Genomic DNA, 27,836 nt, shown 5'->3' with positions numbered 1-27,836 from the left:
AGACATCAAAATCAGACAAAGTGCTCAAATTTTATAGCTACGAATGTACAATCATATTCCACTCAGCATAGTTCCGAGTCAGCAATTCATTTGTTATTTCAGCCAGGCCTTTACAGCAGCTAGACTCGTGATGCCACTTTCCGGTCCACAAACTGGAACGTAGCCAGGCACGAGAGACTCCTTTAATTGGTCAAGAATGGATGTAGATGTGTTATGTCTGTGCCCGTGATCTTTGGTGATGGCTAGTCTGTCAACAGTGTGAAGTTGCGTGAGAGGTTATGTAGGAAAATGTCAACAAATCTAGATATCAAATTGAAAAAAGCAAATAAAGTTTATCACGAAGGAGTATGTTGTAGCTCTGAACTTATTTGTGTTTATGTTTTCGCAACCCAAACAATTCGTTTCTGTATTTATCTCCGTTTTTCCATAGGAGAAAATTACCGGCGTTATTTTCATTCAGTCAACGTCTGACATCAAACATGATGGAATCACTCTGGCGATGGAAGGAACTGTCAACCTGCAACTCAGCGCCAAGAATGTTGGAATATTTGAAGCATTTTATAATTCTGTTAAGGTATTTAGGCTGAAGCGTATATAGTTATATTGAAGATGGTTCGATCAGTTGTAGTTGACAATTTGGTGGAGCAGTTCGAAACACTGTTTAGTTTAATTGAACCGCGTATTTCTGCGGAATTTATAAAGAGGCCAAGATAATTAATTTCACTGATTAAAAGAAGCGTTCGATATAGCATAGCAACCAAGCTACCTACTTTTAAATTAAGCCAAACTGCAGTTTACGCGACAGATAAGTACGTCGCCACATCTAAGCTTTCGTATTCACAATCGTTGATTTTGCCAACTCGCAATGAAATTGGCACCTTCCACCAAACTCAGATCTCGGCCTATCACACAGACTAGTCTGGCACAACAACCTACAATGCAAGAACTAAGAGAGAGACGCAAAAGAAACAATGTCAGTGTTGTGTTCGCTATTTACTTGCGTGTATGACACCATACGCCACATCATCATTATTTTATTGAATGTGCCGGAGTCCAGTATCGGTAGGTTCAGTTGACACATTTATACATATTCTGCACTCCCCCCCCCCCCCCCCCCCCCCCCCCCCCGCCTTCCCAGCCTTCTGGTATCGCAAACTAACCCGGATGTTGCCCTCTGCATTTTTTTCCCTCCTGTGTATAGCCGATCAACAGATTTATTTTGCCAATGACTATGTTTCATTTCAGTGTACCACATTTTTATTGAATGAGTTTTGGATGCTGCAAAGGGCCCAACTACGAATGTAAAGGGAATCTTACTTCTGTTTGTGCTGATAGAAAATCGAGTGTGGTATGCGTTTTCGGATTGTGCTTATTGTCTGGACACCAGTCCGCATTTTAGGTTAGCAGTTTGACTGTTTATAGAGTGACTGGTCACTAATTTTTTTAAAGTTAAAGATAGGACAGCAATACGAAGTTTAATGGTCTGATTTTAAACATGTAATGTGTAAGATTTTTATAAATTCTAATTTCCGTGCGGAGTGTCCATGCAGTTTGAGGCACTGTGTCAGGGATTGTGCGGCCCCTCCCACCAGATGTTTGAGTCCTCCTTCGGGCATGGGTGTGTGTTGTTCTTAGCACAAGTTAGTTCAAGCTAATTTAAGTAGTGTGTAAGTTTAGGGACTGATGCCGTCAACAGTTTGGTTCCTTAGGAATTCCAGCGAAATATTAACAAGTGGATGACGCTAAAGCATGATAGTGGAGTGCCTCCCCCCCCCCCCCCCCCCCCCCCCCCACTACCCACTACCTTCCCCTTAATCTTGGGTTTGGTAACTGATCTGTAGCTAGGCTTAATATCTATGTTGGACTGTGATTATTTGGTTGTGAGTTAATGATGCCAATGAATGTGAATGCAAAATAAATGGGTGGTAGCATATTGATTTGTTGTGTTGCCTGATGATACATTAGCAGGATAATTAGCACACTTTGCCATATTTTACTTTTCATGATAAAAACAAGAACTACAGCGTTACTTTAGAGAACCTATATTAGATAATGCAGAAACTTCTTACAAGGATTTTGATACATATTTAAGTAAATATGTTGTACATAAAATGCAAGGTGATCCACTGCATAACTTTGACTGTGAACTGATGACAAGACAAGTCATAACACACAAAAATATTATCTCTAACAACTTCCCATTTCTTTCCACAAATGTACTGCATGCTGCTTACTAACCTATCCTCTTTAACGTATCTCACCAGTTCTTTGTCACAGGAATCCATTTCCTCAGGACACACTCAACTAAGACTCATAAATATTGTCAGAAGATTATCTACTTTTAATTATTAGATTTGAAGCTATATCTGTATTTCATCATATGTGTTTATGTTGTGTTGTTATACTTTATTTGTTGGTATTGCATTTCAGCCTATACAGCTAGTCTCTTGTGTCCTAGAAGTTTCTCCAACAGGAAAGATTCCTGCTGGGAAGACTGAAATCCCATTTGAATTTCCTTTGGTTCCTAAAGGCAACAGGACACTTTATGAGACATACCATGGTGTTTTTGTGAATATTCAGTACCTTCTGAGATGTGAAATTAAGAGAAACTTTTTAGCCAAAGATCTCATCAAGGTTGCTGAATTTATTGTGGAGTATAAGGTACTATCTCTTTTTCTTTTTGTGACAAAAGTGAACATTTATAAAATATGCTGTTCTAGAAGATTTTTTTTTTGAAAGTAGATATAGTTTCTTGCGTACATTTGTCTCGCCTCAAAGCACACACATAAGTAACCTATGGGGATAAAAATATTAAGCCTTTTTTTGAGAGAAGTAAGTATGGAATTTCTACAAATGCACTGTACTTTGTATGTAGCTACTACTAATAACAATGTTTTTATAGATGCACTCTGCCTTTCTGCTTGTGGTAATTAACTTCAGCAAATCATGTAAAAGCTTTGTTAATGTGCATTAATATGTTTTATGCATATATCTCTTGGAAATTGATAGCGTTTATGTAATGTTTCCTTCATTGTAACAGTCTTTTTATTATTTACAGCCAAATTCTTCTGAAAAAGCTGTGCCCCATCCTGTGAAATTCACTATCACGCCTGAGTCTCTACAAAATATTAAAGACAAAGGTCGAATTCCAAGGTTTCTGGTATCAGGACATCTTGACTCCACCATGTGTTGCATCACAAAACCATTCACTGGAGAGGTAATTCTTGCATATGAAAGAAGAAGACAGATTTAAGATGTTTATTTTGATAGTCCTCTATATACAGTGTCATATTAGTCACTGTGTTGCCAGATAAGTAAGTAATGCGAAAGAAATGTGTGTGGTTTTTTTTACCATTCTTAATATTTGTTTCTGTTGTCTTTCATTGACTACCATCATTAGCTTGGCAGAGGCAAGCAGGCATTTCTTATGTAAATAGTTGCAAGTGAAATCATTTAATGAGTTCATTCTTGAGCATGTGTGAAACTTGTCCTGGACAATGAGTCTGACACTATTGACACTGTCATCAATATTCGATACATGTCATTAACTTTGACCAGTGACATAGGAAATATGCGACAAATGATGTTAACGGTCTTATCTCCAGACCAGTCTGTCATCACAAATAGGGTTCTTTTCCCCACACATTAGCTGGTTTCACTAACTCTCAACCGAACCATTACCTTCCAACCAAACTCGGACATCGGGTGAAGCTACAAATCAGCCTGTCACCACAACCATGATTTTTTGCTTTCACGTTTGTTGGCCTCACCAATTAACAACAAAACTGAATATGCTTGCCAAAAGGTGACATCACAGCAGCCGTTAGTAATACATAACTAGTAAAAACTGATGAATCATTTTAAATATTCCTCCTGGATCCCTTAATCTTCTTTTCTCTTCTTTTTTATTTACTTTTTTATTTATACAGAAAGTAATTTACTGCAACTCTTGACACATTAAGACTTTCCAGACTTGGGGTACATGAACTGTCTTCCCACTTGTCTCCACACCATCCATACTAACATCTCACCATTGTGATGAATTCTGCAACATTTAATTATTTACATTTTCTTCATATTATCTAAATGGCGGCTGTTGCAAATGTAAAAAATAACAGTGTTACAACAATTACACATGGTTACATAATATGTTACATAAAACAGTGGTTGTATCTTGTATCTATTTTACACACTTATTACTTTACAGTGATATGCCACTGGTTTGTATCATAAACAGCTTCCTGAAATTTCTTGAATGAGTACAAATATTTTTCTATCAGAAAAGTTTTTATTTTTTGTTAAAATCATTTCCTTTGCATGTTCTTTGGTAGTTTAGTAGTTTGTCAAACCAAGTCAAATCATTGATGTATGGCCTTCATTCCATTGTTTTTAATTTTGTCCTATACTGAAAGATTTTTATTTTCGTGGTGTTGTAATCATATACCAACTGAAATTGGCGAATTCAGATTATTGACCTATAAAAATATAATTAATTTAAATGTGTATAAAGATTAAAGTATTTGTGTTGCACAAACTCTTTATGATATGATTCTCCATTGCTTATTGCAGGTAAAAGAATGATAATGGGAAGTTATGGCAAAATGTAAATAATTTATACGATATGAATAAGTGAGAGAGAGGCAGCATTTGCTGGGATAGGAATCTGACACATGGGCATCGACACCTGTGGGTTCGTCCAGCACACACTGACAATAAGATCGAGGCGTGGATAGAGAGGGGGTGACTGAATAGAGGCAGAGGAGATAGGGCAAGAGAATGAGTGAAGTTAGGCTCCTGGGGCAGGGTAGAGGTACAGGTTCTTGTGCCTAGAAATGAGAATCATTCTACCCACAACACTTCCCACCATATCTCAAATGCTATTCCACTGCCCATGGTACCTGCACAATACCTTGGTCCATCTCTTTGCCACACTCACTCCCAGCAATTTGCCATATGGGTCATATCTCAGCTAGCACATCCTACTCCAATTCAGATGCAGACTTATTGTATCCCATTAGAGGCGGGCCACCTGTGAAAGCAGCCATGTCATATATTAGCTCTTCTGCAATTTCTGCATAGTGTTCTATCTGGGTACGACTATCAGCCAGCTATCCAGCCAAATGAATGGTCATCACCAAACATTAGTCAGGAGCAGAGTGTTTACGACCTGCTGGTAGAACATGCTGCTGAACATAATATGCTTGATTACATTGGCTGCTTCACGACCCAAGGCATCTGGATCCTTCACTCCACCCCCCCCCCCTCCCCATCCCCCTCCCATCAATACCAGGTTTTCTAAGTAGGTGGGAGTTGTCCTTGAAACACATCCTATGTCCCTGTGATCCTCCTGGCATCAACCTCCATTAGCCACCTACCCCATACCCACCTCCACCAATCTGCTCCAGGATTCTAAGTTCACTAGAGCTGCACCTGAACGCTCTTTTGTGCAGTCTCTGCTTCCTCTTTTGTGTCACCCACTCCCTATCCTCTTCTTGATGTAAGTGTCATTATGCGGTGCATGAACCCACTGGTGCCAGTGACTGTATGTTGCCTCTACTATGGATGAGTTTTTGCTGTGTATGAGACTTATTACCCTCTCCTGTCATACTTTCGTTAAGTGAACATCAGCTGCGTAGACCCATAACTCAATCCCCTAGTTAAGACAGAAGTAAATTGTTCCATAGTATACAATTTGTAATGTTTGGCTGTGCATTATCTTTGCAAGCTGACTAAGGAGATGTAAGCCACTATTGACTGTTCTGCATAACAGAATTAATGTGATTTATCCACCACAGGTATTCATCACCGTACACACCCACAAATTTACAGCTGTCAGTTTCTGTTGCAAGATGTTACATACATTATTCACATTGGTGTGATGAGAACTGCCTATTTTAATTGTCAGTAACTGAGATTTGGTGATATTTATCTTGAAGCTGTGATTGTTATAGTATTTAGTTAATTTGCTTACTCCACTACTAGCAAAGCATTATACGTACTTACTCTCAACCACAGAACATAACTGAGGTGTTACCTGTATTGCTGTTGTATAAACTTAATGAGTTGTGCAATGTTGTTATTGTATGATTATGTGATTGCAGAACAACCTTGGAAGCAGTTAATTCCATAAAATATGTAGGTGTATGTGCACAGAGAAATTTAAAGTGGAACAACCACATATATCTAATCGCTGGGAAGACTGATGGCAGACTGAGATTCAGTGGAAGAATCCTCAGGAAATGTTATCCATCAACAAAGAAGGTAGCTTACAAAACCCTTGTTCAATCAGTACTTGAATATTGCTCATCAGTATGGAATCCAGGCCTGATAGAATTGATGGAGGAAATATATATGATCCAGAGAGTTCATTTAGTAAGCACATAGCATCACAGAGATGAATGATTCATCACAGAGATGATCAACCAGTGACAGATGCTGCAGGAGTGGCATTATGAATCACAGTGTAGTTTTGTGTTAAAGTGCTGAGAGCGTATGCTCCTAGAAGAGTCTGGGAATTTGTTGTTTCCTCATTTGTATATCGTGTGAAAACACTAGAAAGATAAAATCAGAGATATTCAAGCCCACACAGAGGCTTATTGGTAATCATTCTACCCATGAACTATTCACTGCTGGAACAGAAACGGAGGGGGGGGGAGGGAGTTTGTGAGTGACAGTGGACACAAAGTACCCTCCGCAATATGTGGCAAGGTGGCTTGTGAAGTATAGATGTAGATGTAATACACATTATCTGATTAAAGTTATCTGGACACTCCTGTATAATACAGAATTGAAAACTAGACATCATGAGTCACTGACCTGCTAGTGTAAAATGTGGCAGGAAGTATTGTGTTGTCCGTAGAGAAACAGTAACAGGAAAACAGATAGGCCATGAGAGCTCAGAGACTTTGAAGATTGACTAGCCGCTGGCTGTCAGCTGAGTATACTCATCAGGGAAACTTCAACCCTTCCAAAGCAGATGTGATTGTGAAGTTGAAACACGGAGGAAAAACCACAGCGAAACCAAGGCCAAGCAGACCTCGTGTACTGATGAACAGGGACTGTCGAGCATTGTGGAGGGTAACTATGAAATCAGCAAAAGGAATCACTCATGAGTTCCAAAGTGCTACCTGCAGTGCAGTTAGCACAATGACTGTGTGTAGGGAGTTAAAAAGACTGGAGTACAGTGGTCGAACAGCTCCTCGTAAGCCACACATTTATGTAGCCAATGCTAAGTGATGCTTGAGTTGCTGTAAAGAGCAATGCCACTGGATTAGGATAAGTGAATGATTTGGAGTGATGAGTTGCGCTACTGTCTAAAGCAGCCCGATGATGGAAGGGTTCTAGTTTGGATAATGGGTGGAGAACGTTACTTGCCATTGTGTATTACGTCACTATTAAATTATAGAGGAGGTTGTGTTATGATATGGGAAATTTTTAAAGTTAGTGTATGATCTCTATATTCTACTTAAGAAAATGCTAAATGCAGTATGATATGAACACATTTACAGCATTTTTCACTGTCTACAGCAGCGAAACAGTCTGGAGTTGATGATTGTTTGTATCAGTGTAACACTGTACTATATTATAAAGCAGCATATGTGAGGCAATGGTTTGTGGAAAATAACATGCTTGAAATGGACTGGCCTGCCTACAGCATTCACATGAATCCAGTGGAACACCTTTGCGATGAGTTATGAGGGGCAGTCAAATGAAAATCGAAACTCACCACAACAGATGAAATAACCAATTTCTGTTTCATAGAATGTGGTCAGCTGCTGACAGATCCCCAACTGCATCCATTCTTGCACTTCCTCATCTGACTGAAACCAACATTTATGCATGTCTTTCTTAAGGTTGCGAAAGATGTGAAAATCTGGTGAAAGATCTGGGCTGAATGGAGGATGTTGCAGTGTTTCCCAACCAAATTGCTGAAGTGTAGCATTCGTCCAAATGGTAGTGTGGGGGTAGGTGTTATCGTGAAATGAGATGATTTCATGCAACAGCATTCCCATGCGGTTTGACTATGTGCAGTGTTGCAGTTTCTGCAAAGTGTCTTCAGAGTACTGTGCATTGATTGTGGTTCCGTGCTCGAGGAACTTGACAGCAGAGGCCCTCTGCAGTCGAAAACATCATCATGACCTTACCTGAATGTGTGTGAGTAGCTTTGGATTTCTTTGATAGAGGAGATGTGGGATGTTTCCACTGTTGGCTTTGCCTTTGCCCTGGGGCTGTTGGAATGCTGTTGCATGGAATCATCCTGTTGCACAATAATGCCAGCTCCCATACTGCCACTGAAACAAAGGCTGTGCTTCAGCAATTTGTTTGGGAACACTTCATCGTCCTCTGTACAGCTGTTATCTTTCAGCATGTGCTTTCCCCATTTTTGGCAACCTGAAGAAAGACATGCATGGACATCATTTTCAGTCAGTGAAGAAGTGGGTGCAGTTGGGGATCTCTCAGCAGCCAACCACATTCTATGAAACAGAAAGATCAATGAGATTAATATTTAACACATGTGGTGATTACTTTTGAGTGGAACTATTCCATGGTCCTTTTGTAGCAGGTGTTTGGGTTTCATTTGACTGGCCATTAAGAATGTCATTTTTGCTACAGATCCCCACATCCAACATCACAACTTTCTCAGGCTTCAGCTCTTGAGAAAGAATTGGCTGCAATTCCCCACAGACATTCACACACTTCACTGAAAGTGTTCTGAGCGGAAGTTGAGCTGTCTCACAGACACAGGGTTGACACATCCCATGTTAATGTGCACTAATAGGTATAGGTGTCTGGATACTTTTGATCAGTTAGCGTACATGAGGCAGAGAAAGCAACCAGGTATTCAGCTCTGTGGTACACATTACATTATTCTGTCACTGTTGGTTGAAAGTTTACAATCTTGTCATCTAATCTGTAAGTCACTTTAGTGCATTGCTTATGATTCAGCAGGTATGTGGCTTCAGCAGTTTTGAAGTAACCTGCAGGTTACTGAGTCAAAAGCCCTTATCAGGTCTAAAAATATACTTGCAATCTGCACCCTATGGTACAACAGACAATGTGCTCGGTTAGAGTTATGCGTGATTCTTCACTAAAGCCATGCTGAGAATCTATAAGCAGTTTTCATTTTGTGAAGAAGGCAGTACGCTATGACAGGCTAATTCTTTCAAGTATTGTACTAAATCTGGAAATTAATGATATTGATCTGTAGCTGGATACATTTTTCTCATTTCCTTTTTTGTACACTAGTTTCACAACACTCATTTTTAGAACAGGTCAATACTTTTTCTGTAATGCTGAAATTAATCAGATAGATAAAGAGGTTTCGAGATACCGTTTACACTTACTTAAGTGGTTGCACTGGTTGTGCTCCCCTATCCAAATGAATATTTCTTCTTTAGCATATGTGGTACCTTGCTTACTTTCTGCTCATTCACCTCCATAAATTCAATTTCAGTACATTGAGTGTGGTGACATAGGGTCTTGACCTTTGCATTTATAATACAGGTTGGTTAGTCAATAAGAGAAATGAAATATTTATTAAAAATATTACATATAGTGTTTGGGATTTTCACAGTGTTACAGTCATGTCATGTGCTGAATGATTCCACATTCATCTTCTCAGTACCTTTACAGTATTTATCAGTTATCTCCCAGAATGTTTTACATATATTATCAGATTTCTCTGCTACTTTGTTTTTAATTTGCCTAATAAGGTTCTCAATTTCAGTTTTAAATGTTTTCTTAGCCTTATTGTATTTTTCCTTTATAAATCAACAGTGTACCTTCTTCATTTCTCTGACAGGGCAGCGAAGATCATAATATTTTGACAGTGTTGAACAGAACTCATTTAATTCATCATCAGACCCTTTCACCTAATACTCAGAAACCAATGTTTCCTCTACTAGGTTTATTTATAGGCATTAATGTTTGAGCTGTTCAGAGTTTGTTTCTACAGAACATCTTTGTTACTTTTAGTGCGACTGAATGTAGGTAGTCTATCACCTAAAAAAAGCTGTCAGAATAATAAAAATTACATGTTTGCTGTTCATGGCTTAAACTATTCTAGAGTCAACCTCTTACAGATCATTGCACCACAATATAGAACTTCAGTCAAATCCTTGGACCTGAAAGTTAAGTCTATGTGGACATCACTGTTGTAGCTTGTGATGTTAATGTGTACATCGTAATTCATCTCCATGTGATTTTCATGGTAATCTTCAGATTAGTCCAAAATAATAAATATAGTTGATAGTGAATACAACTGCAAGTCTTTGGAGATGATTTTAAAGGACAGATGGTTACCCACCATATGAAACACATTATTTCACACTATTGAAGAATACTGCTTCATACAGTTCATTAAATAAATAAACATCATATGGCTTCCATTCTGTTATAAGCCTGTGATCTTGAGCCACTTTCAGGCCAATATTTATGCCTTATTGTATAAAAAAAGTAACTTGAGAAAATTATAAAATTATGAGAGAAAGATTGCTGTCTATTAGTTACCTTCAGGAGGTATCAATATTGCTAACAGGCACTAATAAAACTGACACTATCCTATCTTTCAGAACTAACAGTTCCTTCTGTGGGGAGGAGAGAGATCTAGATTAGGGAAGGTTAAAAAGGAATGGCAGGTTTTGACTACTACCCTTTCAATCAGCAATCCAATGTTTCTCTACACTGATAGTCACATGCTAAATAAAACTTCCTTGCAATATTTCTTGGTTTTCAGATAGGCATTTATTTGTTTAGCAGCTTATGGTGCACACCTATGGAGCATGTCCAAGCATGTATGTGCTTTGTCAGTTTTACACATTAAGGAACATTAGTTGTACTGATCCATTATGCACATTGGCTTAGCTAACTAATAAATTTTAGCCAAAATACCTCTTCAATTAACTTACATAATTTTAGATACAGTAAGCCAAAAGATTTTATGAGGCATACATATTCTAAATACACAAATGAAAGAAAATTTCATATTTGTAATTCTGTACCACGGTTACATCATGTTAGATATAATGCCTAAGACTGTCTTATATAGTACACACATTCTAACTTCAGTTTTGTTTACAGTAATACAAATTTAAAAAACAAAAATACTGTACCAAAGTTACACAATTTAGATACAGTAATAGTTTTAAAAAATTACCTCATTTTACTTTTCGTTTCTCTCTCTTCATGTGTACATTTTTGTATCATAACTCTGCCTGTTTAATTCAGTTAATTTCATGTGAAAGAAATTCTCTGATTGAATATAAAGGGGTTTCTAATAGTAGCTGTTTCATCAAAAGTTCAAATTTAACTTTTGATTTGGCATTAGTGATGTGTGGTGGTAAACGGTTGTACAACTTTCCTGCCATGTGATCATTGTTTCTCTGAAGTTGAGTTATGTTATGCTGTGGAATTCTTTGTTTCATGCAGTTTCTAGTATGGTGGTGATGGTGATGATGTATGTCCTTCTTTCTGTTGAATTTATCTTTACCGTCCCAAGTGAGAAACAGAATTTTGTGTACATACAAACTGTAGAAAGTAGAATCTTATATTTTTTTAAAATAGAGGCTTGCAGCTGTCTCTTGTTCTTATGTTTCCTATTATGATGAATACTCTCTTTTGTAGTTTGAATATTTTAATTGCATAAGTTGAGTGACTCCAGATTTCTATAAAATAGTTCATTATAAAACTGAAGTATGAAAAATGCACCACACACATATCATTTCCAGTTATTAGTGGTGTAATTTGTCTGAGAAGCAAAAGCAGCAGTGCTAAGTTTATTGCTTATGTTAGCAATACAAACTTTCCACCCTGAACAACTGTCTACAGTGACCCTTAAATTTTTTTTGCCTTTGACCACTCTTACATCTTGCTTTTGTAGTTCAATCAGTTCATTTAGGAGGAGTCCTAGAATGCTGCCTTGTGGCACACCGCATTCTATGTCTTATAGTTGCTTGGATGACACTTCCACTGCTTGTTTTCTGCTCTGCAGAAATGACTTCACGATATTGAGGGTTGTTCTTCTAATTTTGTACATGTGTAGCTTCATTTTTAAAATTAACTGGACCAATGGCATTACGTAAGTCACAGAAAAACTCCAACAGGGATTTGACCGTGGTCTAGGTCTGCTGAGATTACATAATACTGGATGCAAGACCTGCCCCATACGTCCTCCCACCATCACCTACTCCAGTCCAGTCGGTAACATCACCTATCTCATCAAAGGCAGAGCTATCTGTGAAACCAGTCATGTGATTTACAAGCTAAGCTGCAACCACTGTGCTGCATTCTATGTAGGCATGACAACCAACAACCTGTCTATCTGCATGATTGGCCACCGACAAACTGTGGCCAAGAAAGAAGTGGACCACCCTGTTGCTGAACACGCTGCCAAACATGATATCCTTAATTTCAATGACTGCGTCACAGCCTGTGCTATTTGAATCCTTCCCACCAACGCCAGCTTTTCTGAATTGTGCAGGTGGGAAATTTCCCTGCAATACATCCTACGTTCCCATAACCCTCCTGGTCTCAACCTTCGTTAGTCACTGTCCTCACCCATCCAGCCCCTTCCCTGTTCCCATTCCAGCATTACACAGCCGTCATTCCACCACCACACCCAGTCTTTTTATTTCTCTCCTTTTCCGCTACTCCCTCCCACCCTGCACCTCTCTCCTGCGCTCAGTCTAACCTGCTGCACTTCGCTTTCCACCATCCCAACCATACAATCCCTCGCACCACCTGTTCCAGCCTCCTCCTCACCCCCACCCAATCACCACTCCCATCGTGCACCTTGCTGCTAGTTGTGTGGTTTCAGTTGCCTGAGACTGCAGTTGTGCGTGCGTGCGTGCGGGTGTGTGTGTGTGTGGGGGGGGGGGGGGGGGGGGGAATCGTGTAGTGCATATGTATGTCTATTGTTGACGAAGGCCTTAACGGCCGAAAGCTAAGCTATAACTGTGAGAGTCTTTTTGTTGTGTCTGTCTGCGACTCAGCATCTCCACTAGGCTATATGGTGAGTAGCAACTTTCCTTCTCGGAATACTGTTACTTTCCATGCTGGATTTTCCATTGTTTGATTTTGTAGCTGTGGCAGGTTTCCTCCCTTTTTCCTTTTTAGTTTGGATTTGCTTGGCAAACTCTCTTCAATAATCAAGCAACAGACATCCAAATAAGTTACTTAAAAGATTCAGTTAATTATGATGTGCACTTAGAGGTCATATTGTTATAATGGTCTGCTAATGCCCTGCTACATTATTTCATTGGCAGTGCCAATAAACTGAACTACTTCCAATCCATAATCTAATGGTTAGCTTAGGTGGCTACAATGTGAATATACTAGATTCAGTTCACAGTGACTTCAGACATTTTTGTGGTGGCAGATCTAGAATGGAGTCCACTCAGCCTTCTTGTGGCCAAATGAACTTGTTTGAATTATTAGGCAGAAATATCATCAGTACTACTGATATGCACATATAAAAATTACGGCTGTTGGTTTGCTACATTTGACCTAGTCACTGCACATTGCTGCTCACTCTGGAATTATTTGCACTTGAAGGAGAATGGCCAAAAGGCCACCCATTCCGGGGTGCTTAATGGTACACTTGCCTCTGCAAGGAACAGAACAGTAGTGAATGGAGACTGTCAGTTGGCTGTCATAGCTTGTGACCCACACACCTTGTACACTAAATGTGAGGCTGTATATTTTTTGTGAATGTTAACTTAATTGTAAATGAAAAGTGATTCTCTAATGTATGTCATCATTCATTGCAATCTGAATGGATTCAAACTATTGTACAGTCCTTCTAAATTCCTGGTCCTCCAGTAATGACAATATTATGAAAATGTTGTATTGCTACTCATAATATAGCAGAGATGTTGAGTTACAGATAGGCACAACAAAAAGACTGTCAATTAAGTAAGCTTTTGGCCAAAAAGCATTCTTCTGAATGAGACAGCTCTCTCTCTCTCTCTCTCTCTCTCTCTCTCTCTCTCTCTCTCTCTCTCTATCTCTATCTCTTTCTCTCTCTGTCTGTCTGTCTCTCATGCAAACAGAACTCGCACACACATGACCACCATCTCTGGCTGCCACGGCTAGACTCCTCTGGCAACATTTACAGTATGCACTTTTGTCTGTGGATGTTAAGATTCTGGTCCTCTGGGCCAGCTCCAGGAAGGGCAGCTTTCACCAGTGATGTAGTTGAATTTAGTAACCAAACAGTGGCACTATCCTAGCATTTGGACCTAATAGTTCCTTCTGAGGAGAGTAGAGAAGAATAGTATTCAGTCAATACTTTAATCTCTGTGCATCTGCTGCATCCAAATCCTCTATAATCCATTAGCCAGGTACTAATCTTTCTCAGCTCCTAAATGCCCGCCTTTGCTTGTCATTCCAGTGCCATTTCACTTTTCTGGTTGCTGTTGCGCATGACCCATTAACTTAAACCTTCTTCTCTAAGACTTTTCCTCCCTTGTCTATTTTTTAAGTACCTCTCATGTCACACCTTATTGTCTCCTTAAATTTTAAAGTTAGTTGCTTGTATTTCTACTTCATTATTGTCTGGGTCTGCCACAATCCATGTTTTCCTTGTTTCAGGTACTATGTCTTCAACTCCATATAAATATTTCTTGTGGGTGAAAGCTGTGTAATCATGCTTCCTTGTTAAGAGAATTCCTTCCCTGCTTTCTATACTAAGCAAGTTGCTATTCTCCTTGGTACTACTCATTGTTATCTTCACCTTACTTTTTTTAAAAATCTGTAAGTCGTACTCTGTGCTAATCATTTTATTCAAACTACTCATTGTTATCTTCACCTTACTTTTTTTTTAACCTGTAAGTCGTACTCTGTGCTAATCATTTTATTCATTTTTTTCAAGTCTTATAAGCCTTCATCAATTTTGATTGGAATAGCTATGATGTGTGTGCATTTTGGCAGCTCTTTGCCGTGAAACGTTATTCATCTTTTTCATTTAAAAAAAAAAAAAATTCTTCACTGTTTGCTTGATGTAAAAACTCACCTCATCATGCCATGTTATTATAAACTCCTCTCTGATATTTCACTTTTATTACTCCCACATGTGTTTTGTAAATTACTCATACGTCGCTGTAATTTACTGGCATTTTTTGTAGAAATTGAAACATATTAGATTATCAAACGTTTTTTTTTTCTAAGTCCATAAGTGATGTGAAGAAACAGTTTATTAATTACACTTAAAGGAAAATTAATTTAAGCAAACTTAAAATCACAAGAGAAAGAAGTGTCATCGCTACTTACCTCATCACAATTCCCTGCATTGCCAACACAACACTCGAAATAAAAGGCAGCACTTCTAATTCTCAGAAATGTAACTAGGAAAGAGTAATAGGTAAGGGAAGTTGTAAATGGGGACCTCGTATTCTTAGGCTAAGGAGGCAAAAGTGAAGAATAAAACAGGTGATACAAGAGACAGAGTACGAACTAAAGATAGATTAGATGAGTGAGAGAAAATGGAAAGTGAAATTAACTGTATAGTTAAGGAATAGGGAGAAATTGGACATAAGTTAAACTGCGGGGAGGGGTGGGAAGTTGAGAGGAAGAAGAGGTTTCATCACATATGTTGGAGATAGGGGGAAGGCATTAATAAACAGGTGAAGTAATTTCTAATAAACAATATGTAGGGTAGGAATGAAGAAGAACCTAGGCAAAGGCGAAGAAAGATGTGCCAGAGTAAACATTCAAAAATAATGCATTTATTAATATGACAGCTTAAGTTCAGGAATAACAGATGGTACAGAGTGGGAACTAGAAATGAATTAGAATAGGAAGAGAAACTTCATTCATCATTGGCTCCTTTTCTCCTTCTTTCTTTCCAATATGGTGTCTGACATAACTTATTTACCTTTGTTATTTACTTACTTGTCCCTTTCCACCATCTATGCAACTCATCTTTCCCCCTCCCCCACTTTTCCTGCCACGCGGGATTAGCCGAGCGGTCTAGGGCGCTGCAGTCATGGACTGTGCGGCTGGCCCCGGCGGAGGTTCGAGTCCTCCCTCGGGCATGGGTGTGTGTTTGTCCTTAGGGTAATTTAGGTTAAGTAGTGTGTAAGCTTAGGGACTGATGACCTTAGCACTCAAGTCCCATAAGATTTCACACACATTTGAAAATTTGAACCACTTTTTCTTTTCCCCCTACTTCCTATTCATTTATTACTAAATTTGCTTCACTTTGCATTTTCTCTTCCTTTTTAGGATTCTGTACCTCAATTGAAAAATTGGAGCCCTTATATGACCACCTTGTTGTCTACCTGTCTGTCTGTCCTACAGTTAGATCCCTTTTCCTCAGGAACAGGTAGAGTATCAAGTTGAAAGTTAAGTTGTTCACTAAGATCTGCAGTCCCTTGGCAATGTGAAAAATTTTAAGCTTCTAAGTTAGTGCAATCAAAAGATTTTGGCCAATTATTTCACATGTTTCGATACTCACAAACTTGCTCATCAAAACCTGTAGGGTACTTCCCATTGACTTAGAATCATAAAATTTGACAAGAACCACAAGATTTCACAGTACAAGTAAATGAAAAAATATGAAAACTGTAATTTGTAATTATATCATATAACATTTTTTCTTCTCGTATTTATTGTATGTCTGTTAAGACTCCTATTTTCCAAGAAAAGGTAGAGGTATCTAGTTGAAATTATGTAAAATATGAATGTCTGTGGTCCTTTAGCAGTGTAAATAATTTAGGCTTTTAAGTAATGCAGTCAAAGTATATGGCCATACGTGTCACATATTTTGATAGGCCATATATGTCATGATATTGATACTCATGAACTCCCTCATCGAAACCTATAGCTGAACTAGCTACGTACATGTTGTCCTGATGGTTTAGTTGTAAGGTGCATCTTGGGAAACCAAGAGGTCAAGTGATTGAATCTTGGTCAGGCTATGGATTTTTCAGTTTTTGTTTTAACCTTGCCTTCTCCTCTCAACAATGTGAGGAGTTGCCAGAAGGAACATGGGGTTTAGATTCCTCGTTAAACTGTAGGTCCCCTGCAAGTCCCCAAAGGTCATTGATCCACACAATATTATTATTATTATTGTTATTGTTGTTATCATTATTATCTATACTTATAATCAAGTTTGCACAGAACCCTCAGACCATGAGTCCTACTTGTCCAGTTTTTGAAGTCATCTTTACGTACATGTTGTCCCTTCTCTCATCACTGAATTGAAGCTGTCACAGTGGTTGCTAACATATACTATAGTCGACCACTTACTCTTTTTGATGCCTTTCCTGTTCTCTGACTACAGCCTGAGTGGCCTACCACCTCCTTTCTTCCAATATTCCCTAATGAGTTCCTTTTCTTCCTGAAGAAGGAACCTTTATTTCAAAAGCTAGGAGTGCTGAGTTCTGTTTCAGGTGGTGGTGTCTGCAGTAGCAGCAGTCGTCCCTTGTGAAGGTCATTACTTCTAATCTGTTTCTTTCAGATACCCCGACCAGACGAAGTCACAAGCAGGCAAGCCTGATGATCATCAAGGCTGCAGCATGTCACTGAAATGAGAAATGAGGCTTACAGGGAAAATGTTCCTCACAACTGCCATGGATGCATTTGCAGTGTATGATGTTGCACTGTTCCATTTAAAATAAAAGTTCCTGATATTGATCTCTTGTCTCCACAATTTTGGCAGCTGTCACTGTTACACCATGGTCCTCAAAAAAATAAGATATGATTACACCAATAGCAGCTATGGTGCACCACACAGTGTGTCCAGAAGCCCAAAAGTGATAACTGTGCCTGTTAACTGACCCATTTAAGTGAAGATTCCCCATATTGCTCAAAAACACTATTACGTTTGAATAATCTTCAAAGAGCACTTGCGTACATGCATTGAAGTCTTCTCATTGCTAAAAGACCCAATCTTTGTTCTGCTGAACAACAAACATTTTATGTGGATATAATTTTGAATCCAGACATGACATTTTTATAACAGATCCACTGCTCATCTATAGACGGTGTGCATATATCGATGTCTGGACCCGCTCAGTCTCTCGATGATTGCTTCTCTCACAACAGTGATGTTTTAAGGTATTGTTCTTTTTATCAGGACTTGGTGGTTTTGTTTTAATAATTTTTCATGTTTTTCTTATGGTAGGATTGTATTACAACTTGGAGCTATTCGATTAAAATGGCAATGAAATATCTGCAGTGTTGCAATGACAGGCTCAACATTTAAGAGAAAAATGTCGTAAATGAACACATGATACTCAATCATCCATTGTTCTATTGCTACTGAAACGGCAGAAAGCCCTGAAGTGCATGATATATGCACCATCTCCCTCCACTAATGACAGTGAAATGCTAGCTAATCTAAAAAAGAAAAAAAAAATGTTTCTTGTAGGTCACACAGTAATTATTATTATTGTTATTATTAGCATCAGAATTCTTCTCCATTTAGCTGAAAAATAGCATAGTTCTTATGCTGATGTTGTTTGGTATGCGCCCTCTCCATTGTTTTGTATTCAAATAATTTTTTTCCATCTTTTGTAATAATGTATAATGTGTAATGCATGTACCCATTACTTGAAGTACAGATATGCTCCAGTACATTATGTGATTATTACTGCTTGCAGCTTGTAGTGGAACACTGTGAAGTACCTATCAAGTCTGTGGAACTGCAGTTGGTGCGTGTAGAAACATGTGGATGTGCTGAGGGATATGCAAGAGATGGTAAATTTCAGCATTTAGAATGTGAAGCCTTTTTTTTTTCATTTATATCACCAATAGATCAAAATAAACCAAATGTGGCTTTTCAGGACCTCAACAAAGAAAACACAAAATAGATGTCATTGTTGATTTTCTATCTTATAGGGTAGATTAACTAAATGTTAGAAGATTAATTATTTACAGTCTTTGAAATGGGAGCTTTTTACCAGTTTGTTTGTGGAATATGGTTGTCATATTTCTCTAGAATTGTAGTCTGGTATGTAATAACCAGTGCTCCACTGAATTCCTTTTGAGATTTAAAGAATTGAATAAACAAATGTAAAGACAATAATTTTTAAAACTGAAGTCCATCCAAATACAAAGATAGGAAAACTTCTAACAACTGTAATGACTAATGGTGGTAAATTATTACACAATAACAAAAACTAACAGAAGCAGTAGCAATCAAGATTCCAGTATTAGTTGGAGACTCAATATATATTTTTGGGAATTAATTTTTTCGCTGATTACAATCCAAACTTCAAAAAGAGTTTTATACTGAGATCTGAGCACAGTTTAACCATTCCTTAGCCTGAAGACACTGACTGATGTCTGTGTATTATATATCGCGAAGAAAATGAGTAACATTTGAACAAAAATAAAATAAAATGGATAACTGAAGAAATAAGAGTCTATTGCAAGAAAAAGATGGCTAAGTGTGGGACTAAAACATAACAAAAGTACTGATGTTGTTAGCTGTTAAAAGATTACAAAAATACTTTAAAAAAGTTGTGAAGATCATTGATCAAAGCTGAAACAAGTGCCACAGCTAGAGGCCATGGTATTTCTGAAATCCAGATAGTGGTGAAAACTATTTTAAATACAGCTCAAATTTCAGAATTATTTAATAAATTCTTTATAAACATAAACTAATCAAACATCAACATAGAAAATTACCCAGAAAATGTCAATTTCTTTAACACTGAGCAATTTGAAGGTGAACTTTTCAATACATTCAGCAGAACTACTATAAAAGATATACAAAATGTGATACTATCACTATTAATATTTACTGCACAGAAGAGAGCTGTTAGAATCATGAGTGGTGTTCATCCAAGATATTCTTGCAGAAGTCTGTTTCATAAGTTACAAATATTAACACTTACCTCTCAATTCATATTTTCTTTGATGATTTTTGTTTCTAACAACCTATCTCTTTTTAAAACTAATAGTGAATGTCATGATCATAATACTAGGTCTAAAAATGATCTACACAGGGATCTGAAACATTTAAGTCTTGTTCAGAAAGGTGTTCATTATTCAGCCACAAAAATTTTCAACTCCCTTCCATCAGGTATTAAAGATCACATTAATGTCTTACCTACTTTTAAATGTAAATTGAGAGAATACCTAATGGTAAATTCCTTCTATTCTCTTGATGAGTATCTACAGATAAAGCAATGATTTTTTATACTGATAAAAATTTGTTTGCTATAGATCACATTAACTGTTTAATTTGGAAAATGTACTATATTTCCTTTTTAGGTATTGTTTTATATTACTTGAGCTATACCTTTGATTTGATTTTAACCTACAAACTTATTCATAATCTTATGGTACATTTTTGTCATTTTATATATGTGTATTATTTGTTTAATTTGGAAAATGTACTATATTTCCTTTTTAGGTATTGTTTTATATTACTTGAGCTATACCTTTGATTTGATTTTAACCTACAAACTTATTCATAATCTTATGGTACATTTTTGTCATTTTATATATGTGTATTATATCTGTTGTATGTAATCATGACTCATTCCACATCCTTGTGATTTATCACAATACGGATTAATGGAATACGAAATAAATAAATAAATAAATAAATAAATAAATACTAAAAATAAAACATCAGCAGAATGGGATGAGATACCAGCAAAAGTGTTAAAAACAGTCTCTAAAATAATTGAACCACTACACTCTGCAATAGTTAACCAATGTCTTCAAGATTATTATTTTCCAGACCCACTTACATATGCAGACATGAAGGAACATAAGGGAAACTATTGTGCAATCTCTCTTATTCCATCATTTAAAATATTTGAAAATGTAGTCACAATACAAATTCTGAATTTCATAGAAAAATTTAAAATAATATAAGAAATCAGTATGGATTTCAGAAAGGCAAAACTATAGTATCTGCTGTAAACCATTTCATAGATAAAATTTGCCCCTCTCTAGACAACTTACTGCATGGCACAGGAATTTTTTGTGACCTATGAAAGGCCTTTGATAGTGTGAACCACTCAGAGAGAGGGCAATATACTTCAGAATGGAAAACCATTTCACAAGGAATACCCCAAGGTTCTGTTTCACATAAATGGTCTGCCACTTAATATTGAGTGTCCATCAGTTTTATGTGCAGATAAAACATCTGTAATCATTGAAAGTAACAATACTGATCTAATTCTTCAGAAAAATCAGAAACATTGTTTGATTTAAATGGGTTAGAATTAAACATGAAAAGACTCAGTCAATGCAGTTTAAAACAAAACAAGCAAAATGAAATGATGATCAAATGAATTACAAAAATGAAGATTTTCAGAAAGCTTGCTGATTGAAATTCCCAGGAATGCAACTGGATAAAAATCCATCTTGAGGCTCACATGTACAGTACCTTGCAAATAAATTAAATAGCATAGCATTTGCTATGAGGATATTGTACAGTGCTACCATTATGGACATAATAAAAATAGTATATCACAGCCACTTAAAAGTCAGTAATAAGGTACAGAATTGGAATTTGGGATAACTCAAACCATTATGTGTCAGATATTAATACTTCAGAAAACCATCACTAAAAATATGCCCAATGCAGGGTGGAGGAAATTGTGTCACCTACTCAGAAAATCTACGTATACTAAGTGTTCCCTCACTGAACATCTATGAGCTGATCATCTTTGTATGCAGTAATCCAGATTTATTTGTAGCAAATCATTTTCAGCATGATTACAACACCAGAAATCAAAATAATTTTATGCTGCCCACCTACCATTTAAAACTTTATGCTCAAACTTCACACTATATGGATATGAAAATTTATAACAAAGTGAAAGTAAGAGAATTGCTCATTATGAATTTAGAAACACTGAAAAAAACCTTATATGAGAAACTAGTGTAGAAATGTTACTATTCAGTAGAAGAATTCATAAAGGACAACCTGAAAATTTGAGCAGGAGAGAGCAAGTACTTAGGACTGTTAATTTTTAAAAGTTTGTTACTTTTTAAGAAAAAATATTAGTTGCATATTAATTACATATTCAGTACAGTATATTGTATTAATGATATTATAAGAAAACTAGCAAAACCAATTTTTGTGTTTTGACGAGTCTCCTGTACATTAAGCCAATGACTTGAATATTAGATGTTATGAGACATTAAACTTCCGTTCTGTTCTATTCCATACATACTCCACAAAGATCGTGATTCCAGTGTTGGAAGAGTTTTTTATAATCAACATCTGTGCTAATAACAACAACCAAGAAAGCCGGAGAAAAGCTGTGGGCAGTCAAAATAACTCATCATCCAAGCAGTCAAGCAAAGTCAACAAAATGCTTACCAGCCTGGACCACATGGTGATCACTAAAGAGGTTATGAAAAAGTCGAAGGACAACCTAATGATATGGGGATACTCATAAGGGATGAAACTGTGCGAATGTGTAGAATTGCAGATAATGAAACATCTGTGTCAGTGTTTGTGTTGTCTTGGTTTTTGCAATGAGAAGAAGTTGTTAAAGATACATGAAAATGCTGTAGTGGTTGCTCATTTCTGGGCAAAGATTGTTTGATTTCAATTTTGTATTGTGTAGATGTATAAACGGCTTCTATTTCCTTACCAGAAATTATAGGTTTATAGGATTCTATGACTGTTCCTCAGACTTGAGTACATAAATAAATGTGATGAAGTGACAGTGACATAAGCACCAGAGATGAGACAAAGAATACTGTTGCTCCAGCTGAATGCTGTAGAGGCAAAGTGACACTCAAGCTGGTCAGTCTTATACAAAAGAAACATGCCCTCGTATGTGATCAGATGGTTAGAACCAAGGATATCTTCAAGTAGAGGGCATAGGTTATTGGCAGAAATGCCCTCATGATGATGCCATTGAATTTTTGAAAAATGCCATTATTATAGGCTATTTATAATAGCCAGTGTTTTCTAGTGTTGTAGCTGTATCATGAAAAAGAACTGTTCGGACAATGGACAATTGAATGAGAATGTTGCAAAATGATTGCTATTGTTCATGAAAAATTATTTTAGTGAAATGTCCTCATTTACACTCTGTCCAAAATCAAGCTAAATCTGTGAGATTTTTTTTTTTTTTCCTCTTGTATGCCCAACTTTAGTTTATGTGTGATATATCAGTATTTTCCAAAAATAGGTGTTTTAAAGATAAGTTCTGATGTATCTGATGGACTGCACTTTAGTGAAGTAATGATGTACTTATTTTATTCACAGCAACAGAAATCCAGAATATCCAGATAGGAGAAGGAAACGTACCCTGTGGTTTGGCTATTCCCATATACATGATTTTTCCAAGACTGTTCACATGCCCAACACTAGCAACAAGCAATTTTAAAGTGGGTAAGTATAATAAAAAATTAAAAGCAAGTATTACTATGCGTTTTACAATAAAAATTGTTTCTGCAGGAAAATCTTGGCCTATCAGAAGTTTCAGTTTTTCTTGTGCTTACTTTTCTTGGGAAAGTGAAATGGTCAGCTAAGGAGAGATTTCTAATTCATTAAACTGTTCAGAGGATGAAGAAAGGATAAGAAGTGCAACATATCTGCAGTAAAAAGAAATATCAAACAATGGAAACTCCAGGTAGGAATATCAACAATGTGGAAAGATAGACTGTTACTTACCATAAAGAAGACATGTCAGGTTGCAGACAGGCATGATTAAAAGACACTCACATATAGCTTTTGGCCACAGCCTTCGTCAGGAGAGAGAGAGAGAGAGAGAGAGAGAGAGAGAGAGAGAGAGAGAGAGAGAGAGAGAGAGAAGTATGCATGCATGACGCATGACCACCAACTCCAGCACCTCGGGCTGAAAATGCTGGAGATGCTGGAGTTGACGGTCATGTGTGCTTGAGGTGTGAATGTTGTGTGTGTTTCTCTCTTGACAGATGAAGGCTGTGGCTGAAAGCTATATTTGAGTGTCTTTTAATCATGCCTGTCTGCAACTTGTCGTGTCTTCTTTACAGCAAGTGGCAATATATCTTATCCACATTCATTGCAAAAGATGTAACGTACGATGAAAACTCTTGGGCAAGGTTAGTCAAATGTAGCAAGTAGGTTAGGGGTGCAATAAAATGGATGTATAATTTGTTAAGAGACTAACAAAGAATGAACTGAATTACTCAATTTCTTGAATCAGGTGCCACAAAGTGAATGTGCTGAATGCATTAAATCACCAGTGATATCTGTGATGTGGTTGTAAAAGACAAGAAATAAAAGAAAATGTGGGTTTACACATATGCAGGAGATTCAACCATTCCCCTGTTATCAGCAAATTATCAATTATTTGTGTGTCCCCAAGTCATACAACATTGCACTGTCACAATATCACTGATCTCTATAGCCAAAGTCGTTAAAGTATGTTTACGCAGTGGCACTTGACTCTGAGATAACCCACTTCTAATCCTGGGAGTGAATGAAATTCTCTCTGCCAGTGTTTGACCAGCAAGGCAAGGAGAGGTGCTAGTGTCTGTCTGCAGTGTCTCATGAAGTGAGGGCGTGTGGCATTGTTGATGATGATTCACCCATCAGATGGGGATGTAAAATTCAGTGGCCCTCTTGATGCTATTTGAGAGGAGTAAGCTATTTGCTACCACTGGGTGCCACCCTCTCCCTTCTCTCATCATCATCATCAACAACAAAAAAGTAACACTTCATTGTATATGCATCAGTTACACTCACCTACACTCAACAAATACACATACAACACAACTCATACCCTTTCCATTAGGCAGCTGAATTCCAACTGTGGGGATATTCCAACAAGCAATGTCATATGACATTTAATTTTTTTAAATCATGATGTAGAAGATTCATTGTGAAATCTGTGCTTGGAAATGTTACATAAGAGATGTAAGTGTCCATATGGCTTGGTGAGGAACTTATCATGTTTTAATACACTGTATGTAACAAAATTCTAATAGAACTTGCAGTCACTGTCACTTCAAACGTGATGTAAAATGGAGTACAGACAGCTTATTACATATTTACTCAAAATTTCACAGAAAGCATAGGGCTGTAACTGATTTTTAACTTTATTCCACATCTTCAGATTTTTTTGTGTTAAGAGTGTAGGCTTAGCAACAGTTTTAGTGTCATAAAGTTTTATTACATGTTGTGCCCTACTATAGAGTGAGATACTAGTGATGAAGTTATAAACAAATCTGAAAGTAACAAACAGAACAGAGCCTTACATCATATTATGACTGAATTTAATCCTGCTGCAACATAAGTAACATATGTTTTTTCATCTAATTCTACATAATTTCCCTGCCAAATAAAAATTGAGTGTATCATGTGAAACACAATTTGCACTTTTCTCACACCATGCTGAAAGTAGCAGATCACAGCAGTCAGGTAGATGCAGTATTTCTTGATTTCCAAAAAGTGTTTGACTCAGTATCTCACCTATGCTTATTATCAAAAGTACAGTCATGGTGTGGTATCAGAAGAAATTTGTGTCTGGATTGAGGATTTCTTGGTAGGGTGGAAACAGCATGTTGTCCTGGATGGAGAGGTACTTAAGGAGTACCCCAAGGAAGTGTGTAGCGTGCTTTGCTGTTTATATTGTATAGTAATGGTCTTACGGACAATATTAGTAATAGCCTCAGACTTCTTGCAGATTATGCAGTTATCTGCAGTGGCATATAGTCTGAAAGGAGCTGCACAAATATTCAGTCAGGCCTTCATAAGATTTCAAACTGGTGCAAAATTGTCAACATGCCTTAAATGTTCTGAAATATAAAATTGTGCTCTTAACAAAATGAAAAAAAGGATAGAAACAAACATAGTATCTTATGAATATAATATCAGTGAATTACAGGTGGAACCTGTAAACTTATACGAATACCTGGGTGTAACACTTAGTAGGGACACAAAATTGAATGTTGACATAGGCCCAGTCATGGGTAAAGCAGATAGCAGACTTCAGTTTATTGATAGGATACTAGGAAAATGCAGTAAATATGTAAAGAAGATTGCATACAAACTGGTCATTTAACCCATCCTAAAATATTGCTCAAGTGTGTGGAACCCATTCCAAATAGGACTAGAAGAGGATATTGAATGTATTCTGGGAATGGGATCATCAAAGATCACAGTTTTGTTTGACACATGTGAGAGCATCACAGAGTTGTTAAAAGGACTGAACTGGCAGACTCTTGAAGATAGATGGAAACACTTGAGAAATTCTAGTAACAAAATTTCAAGAACCGTCTTTAAATGATGACTCTAGGAATACACCACAACCCCATACATATTGTTCCCATAGGGAATGTGAGGACAAACTTAGATTATCAGTAATTACAGCATGCACAGAGGCATTTATACAATGATTTTTCCTTCTCCATACGTGAGTAGAATGGGTACAGTGCGATGTACCCTCTGTCATGCACTTTACAGTGGTATGCAGAGTGTAGATGTAAATGTAGATCTGTTTCTGTTATAGAATGAAAAATTTCAGTTTTTATTTTGCAATTTTCCATTACATGCCTACGTGCAACAGTTTCATCTACAAACCAAAGCAAATGCCAAACACTTACTGAATTTTGAATGTAAATTTTTAGTTGTCACGTTCATGTTGATGCCAAATCTAAACAAGTGTGATCCACACACAAAGGCAGCAGTTTATTGCTTTAGAATTTGTAGCAAACTTTCAGTATTTTTTGGTTGGAATCCAGTTTGAAACATGGCATGTTGGACATGACTTGCCAGTTCAGATCCAGAAAATAGAAAAACTTAACAATCTTCTCATTATATTCTGAGCATTGATAAATACTCTCATGACATCATACTCATTAATCTCTCTTTCCATTGTAAGAATATCAGTAAGACATGACTTGATTTATTAGAAGAATTATTGAATATACTGTACACCAGTCAATAGTGACTGGAAGCAGTCGATTGCCAGACAAGAACTTACAGATTATTTCATGTAACGTTACTTTATTGAGTTCTTTTTGCTCTGCAAAATAATAAATATTAAAACTCTGTAACTATAGTAACAGCTATGATGTATATCACTAATCTTAAATGTGAAGCCAGGAGTGCCAAGTGGAGATCAATGAAAAACATAAGATACTTTGTTTAAAATAAAGTAGAAGAAAATTAAAGACCAATTTCTTTTAAAAGCATGCACATTTTTCTAAAAGCTGAAGATGCAAAATAGTTGTCTTATACATCCATTCACCAAAGTGATAATTGTTCTAATGTGTAAGTCTTGCTGCTTATGTAAGTCCTTGCTGTGAATCTTTGTCATTCCTGAATTTTCTCTTTCTCATATCAAAAGTTTGTCCCTGATACTTGCATATGTTTTCATATTTCACAGAAAATTGATAGATTAGTTTGGATAATTGTAAGAATAATTAATACATTGTAAGCGCTTTATGTGACAGTAAGAGAACTGCAACTTTCATTTAATGTATTTTCTTAGAATTACATAAATATTGATTCTTTGTTCCTTTTTCAGATTTTGAAGTCAATATTGTAATAATATTTCAAGATGATCACCTCATTACAGAGAATTTTCGAATTGTTTTAACTCGGTATTAATTCATTTCAAAACTCAGTTTTGAATTTGTATTTTTTACAAAAGTGAGTATTAAAAGTAAAGAATGTCATTCCACACATCTACAGAGGCATTAGCAGGAAGTATTTCAAGCTAGCTGATGAACAAATAAACCAGTGGAGTGACAATAAGATTCTTATTGTCATGATATAAAATATCAAATGCATAATGTTTCATGTTGAATGGTATAAAATACCAGCTGCTGTAATGGTTAATGTTGTTATATTTTGTAATTGCTTTATAACTTTTTTACTGTATTGTACATTATAAATAAATTTTTTATATTGCATATTGTAA

At 36.8% G+C, this 27,836-nt stretch overlaps 1 protein-coding gene across 1 annotated transcript; it reads left to right on the top strand.

Annotated features, from left to right (window-relative positions):
• The first annotated feature begins 186 nt into the window (after positions 1–186).
• On the top strand, positions 187–27,836 carry LOC124795183 (vacuolar protein sorting-associated protein 26C). The gene is made up of 7 exons (XM_047259083.1): positions 187–345; positions 431–574; positions 2,431–2,661; positions 3,059–3,217; positions 18,603–18,699; positions 23,192–23,317; positions 27,441–27,836. Exons 1-7 carry the CDS (start codon positions 289–291, stop codon positions 27,521–27,523), a joined length of 897 nt encoding a protein of 298 aa, XP_047115039.1. The 5' UTR covers positions 187–288; the 3' UTR covers positions 27,524–27,836.

The sequence above is a fragment of the Schistocerca piceifrons genome, chromosome 4 (assembly GCF_021461385.2).
Source record: "Schistocerca piceifrons isolate TAMUIC-IGC-003096 chromosome 4, iqSchPice1.1, whole genome shotgun sequence".
Lineage (NCBI taxonomy): Eukaryota > Metazoa > Arthropoda > Insecta > Orthoptera > Acrididae > Schistocerca > Schistocerca piceifrons.
This window is presented reverse-complemented; position numbering and strand designations above follow the sequence as displayed.

What these genes read in the sequence shown, in the direction of transcription:
- LOC124795183 (XM_047259083.1), top strand. Translation starts at nt 289, where the DNA reads ATGTCAACAAATCTAGATATCAAATTGAAAAAAGCAAATAAAGTTTAT. An exon ending in CAAAACCATTCACTGGAGAG is followed by an intron (nt 3,218 to 18,602) that starts GTAATTCTTGCA and finishes TACTGCTTGCAG; the next exon opens with CTTGTAGTGGAACACTGTGA. An exon ending in TGAGGGATATGCAAGAGATG is followed by an intron (nt 18,700 to 23,191) that starts GTAAATTTCAGC and finishes TTTTATTCACAG; the next exon opens with CAACAGAAATCCAGAATATC.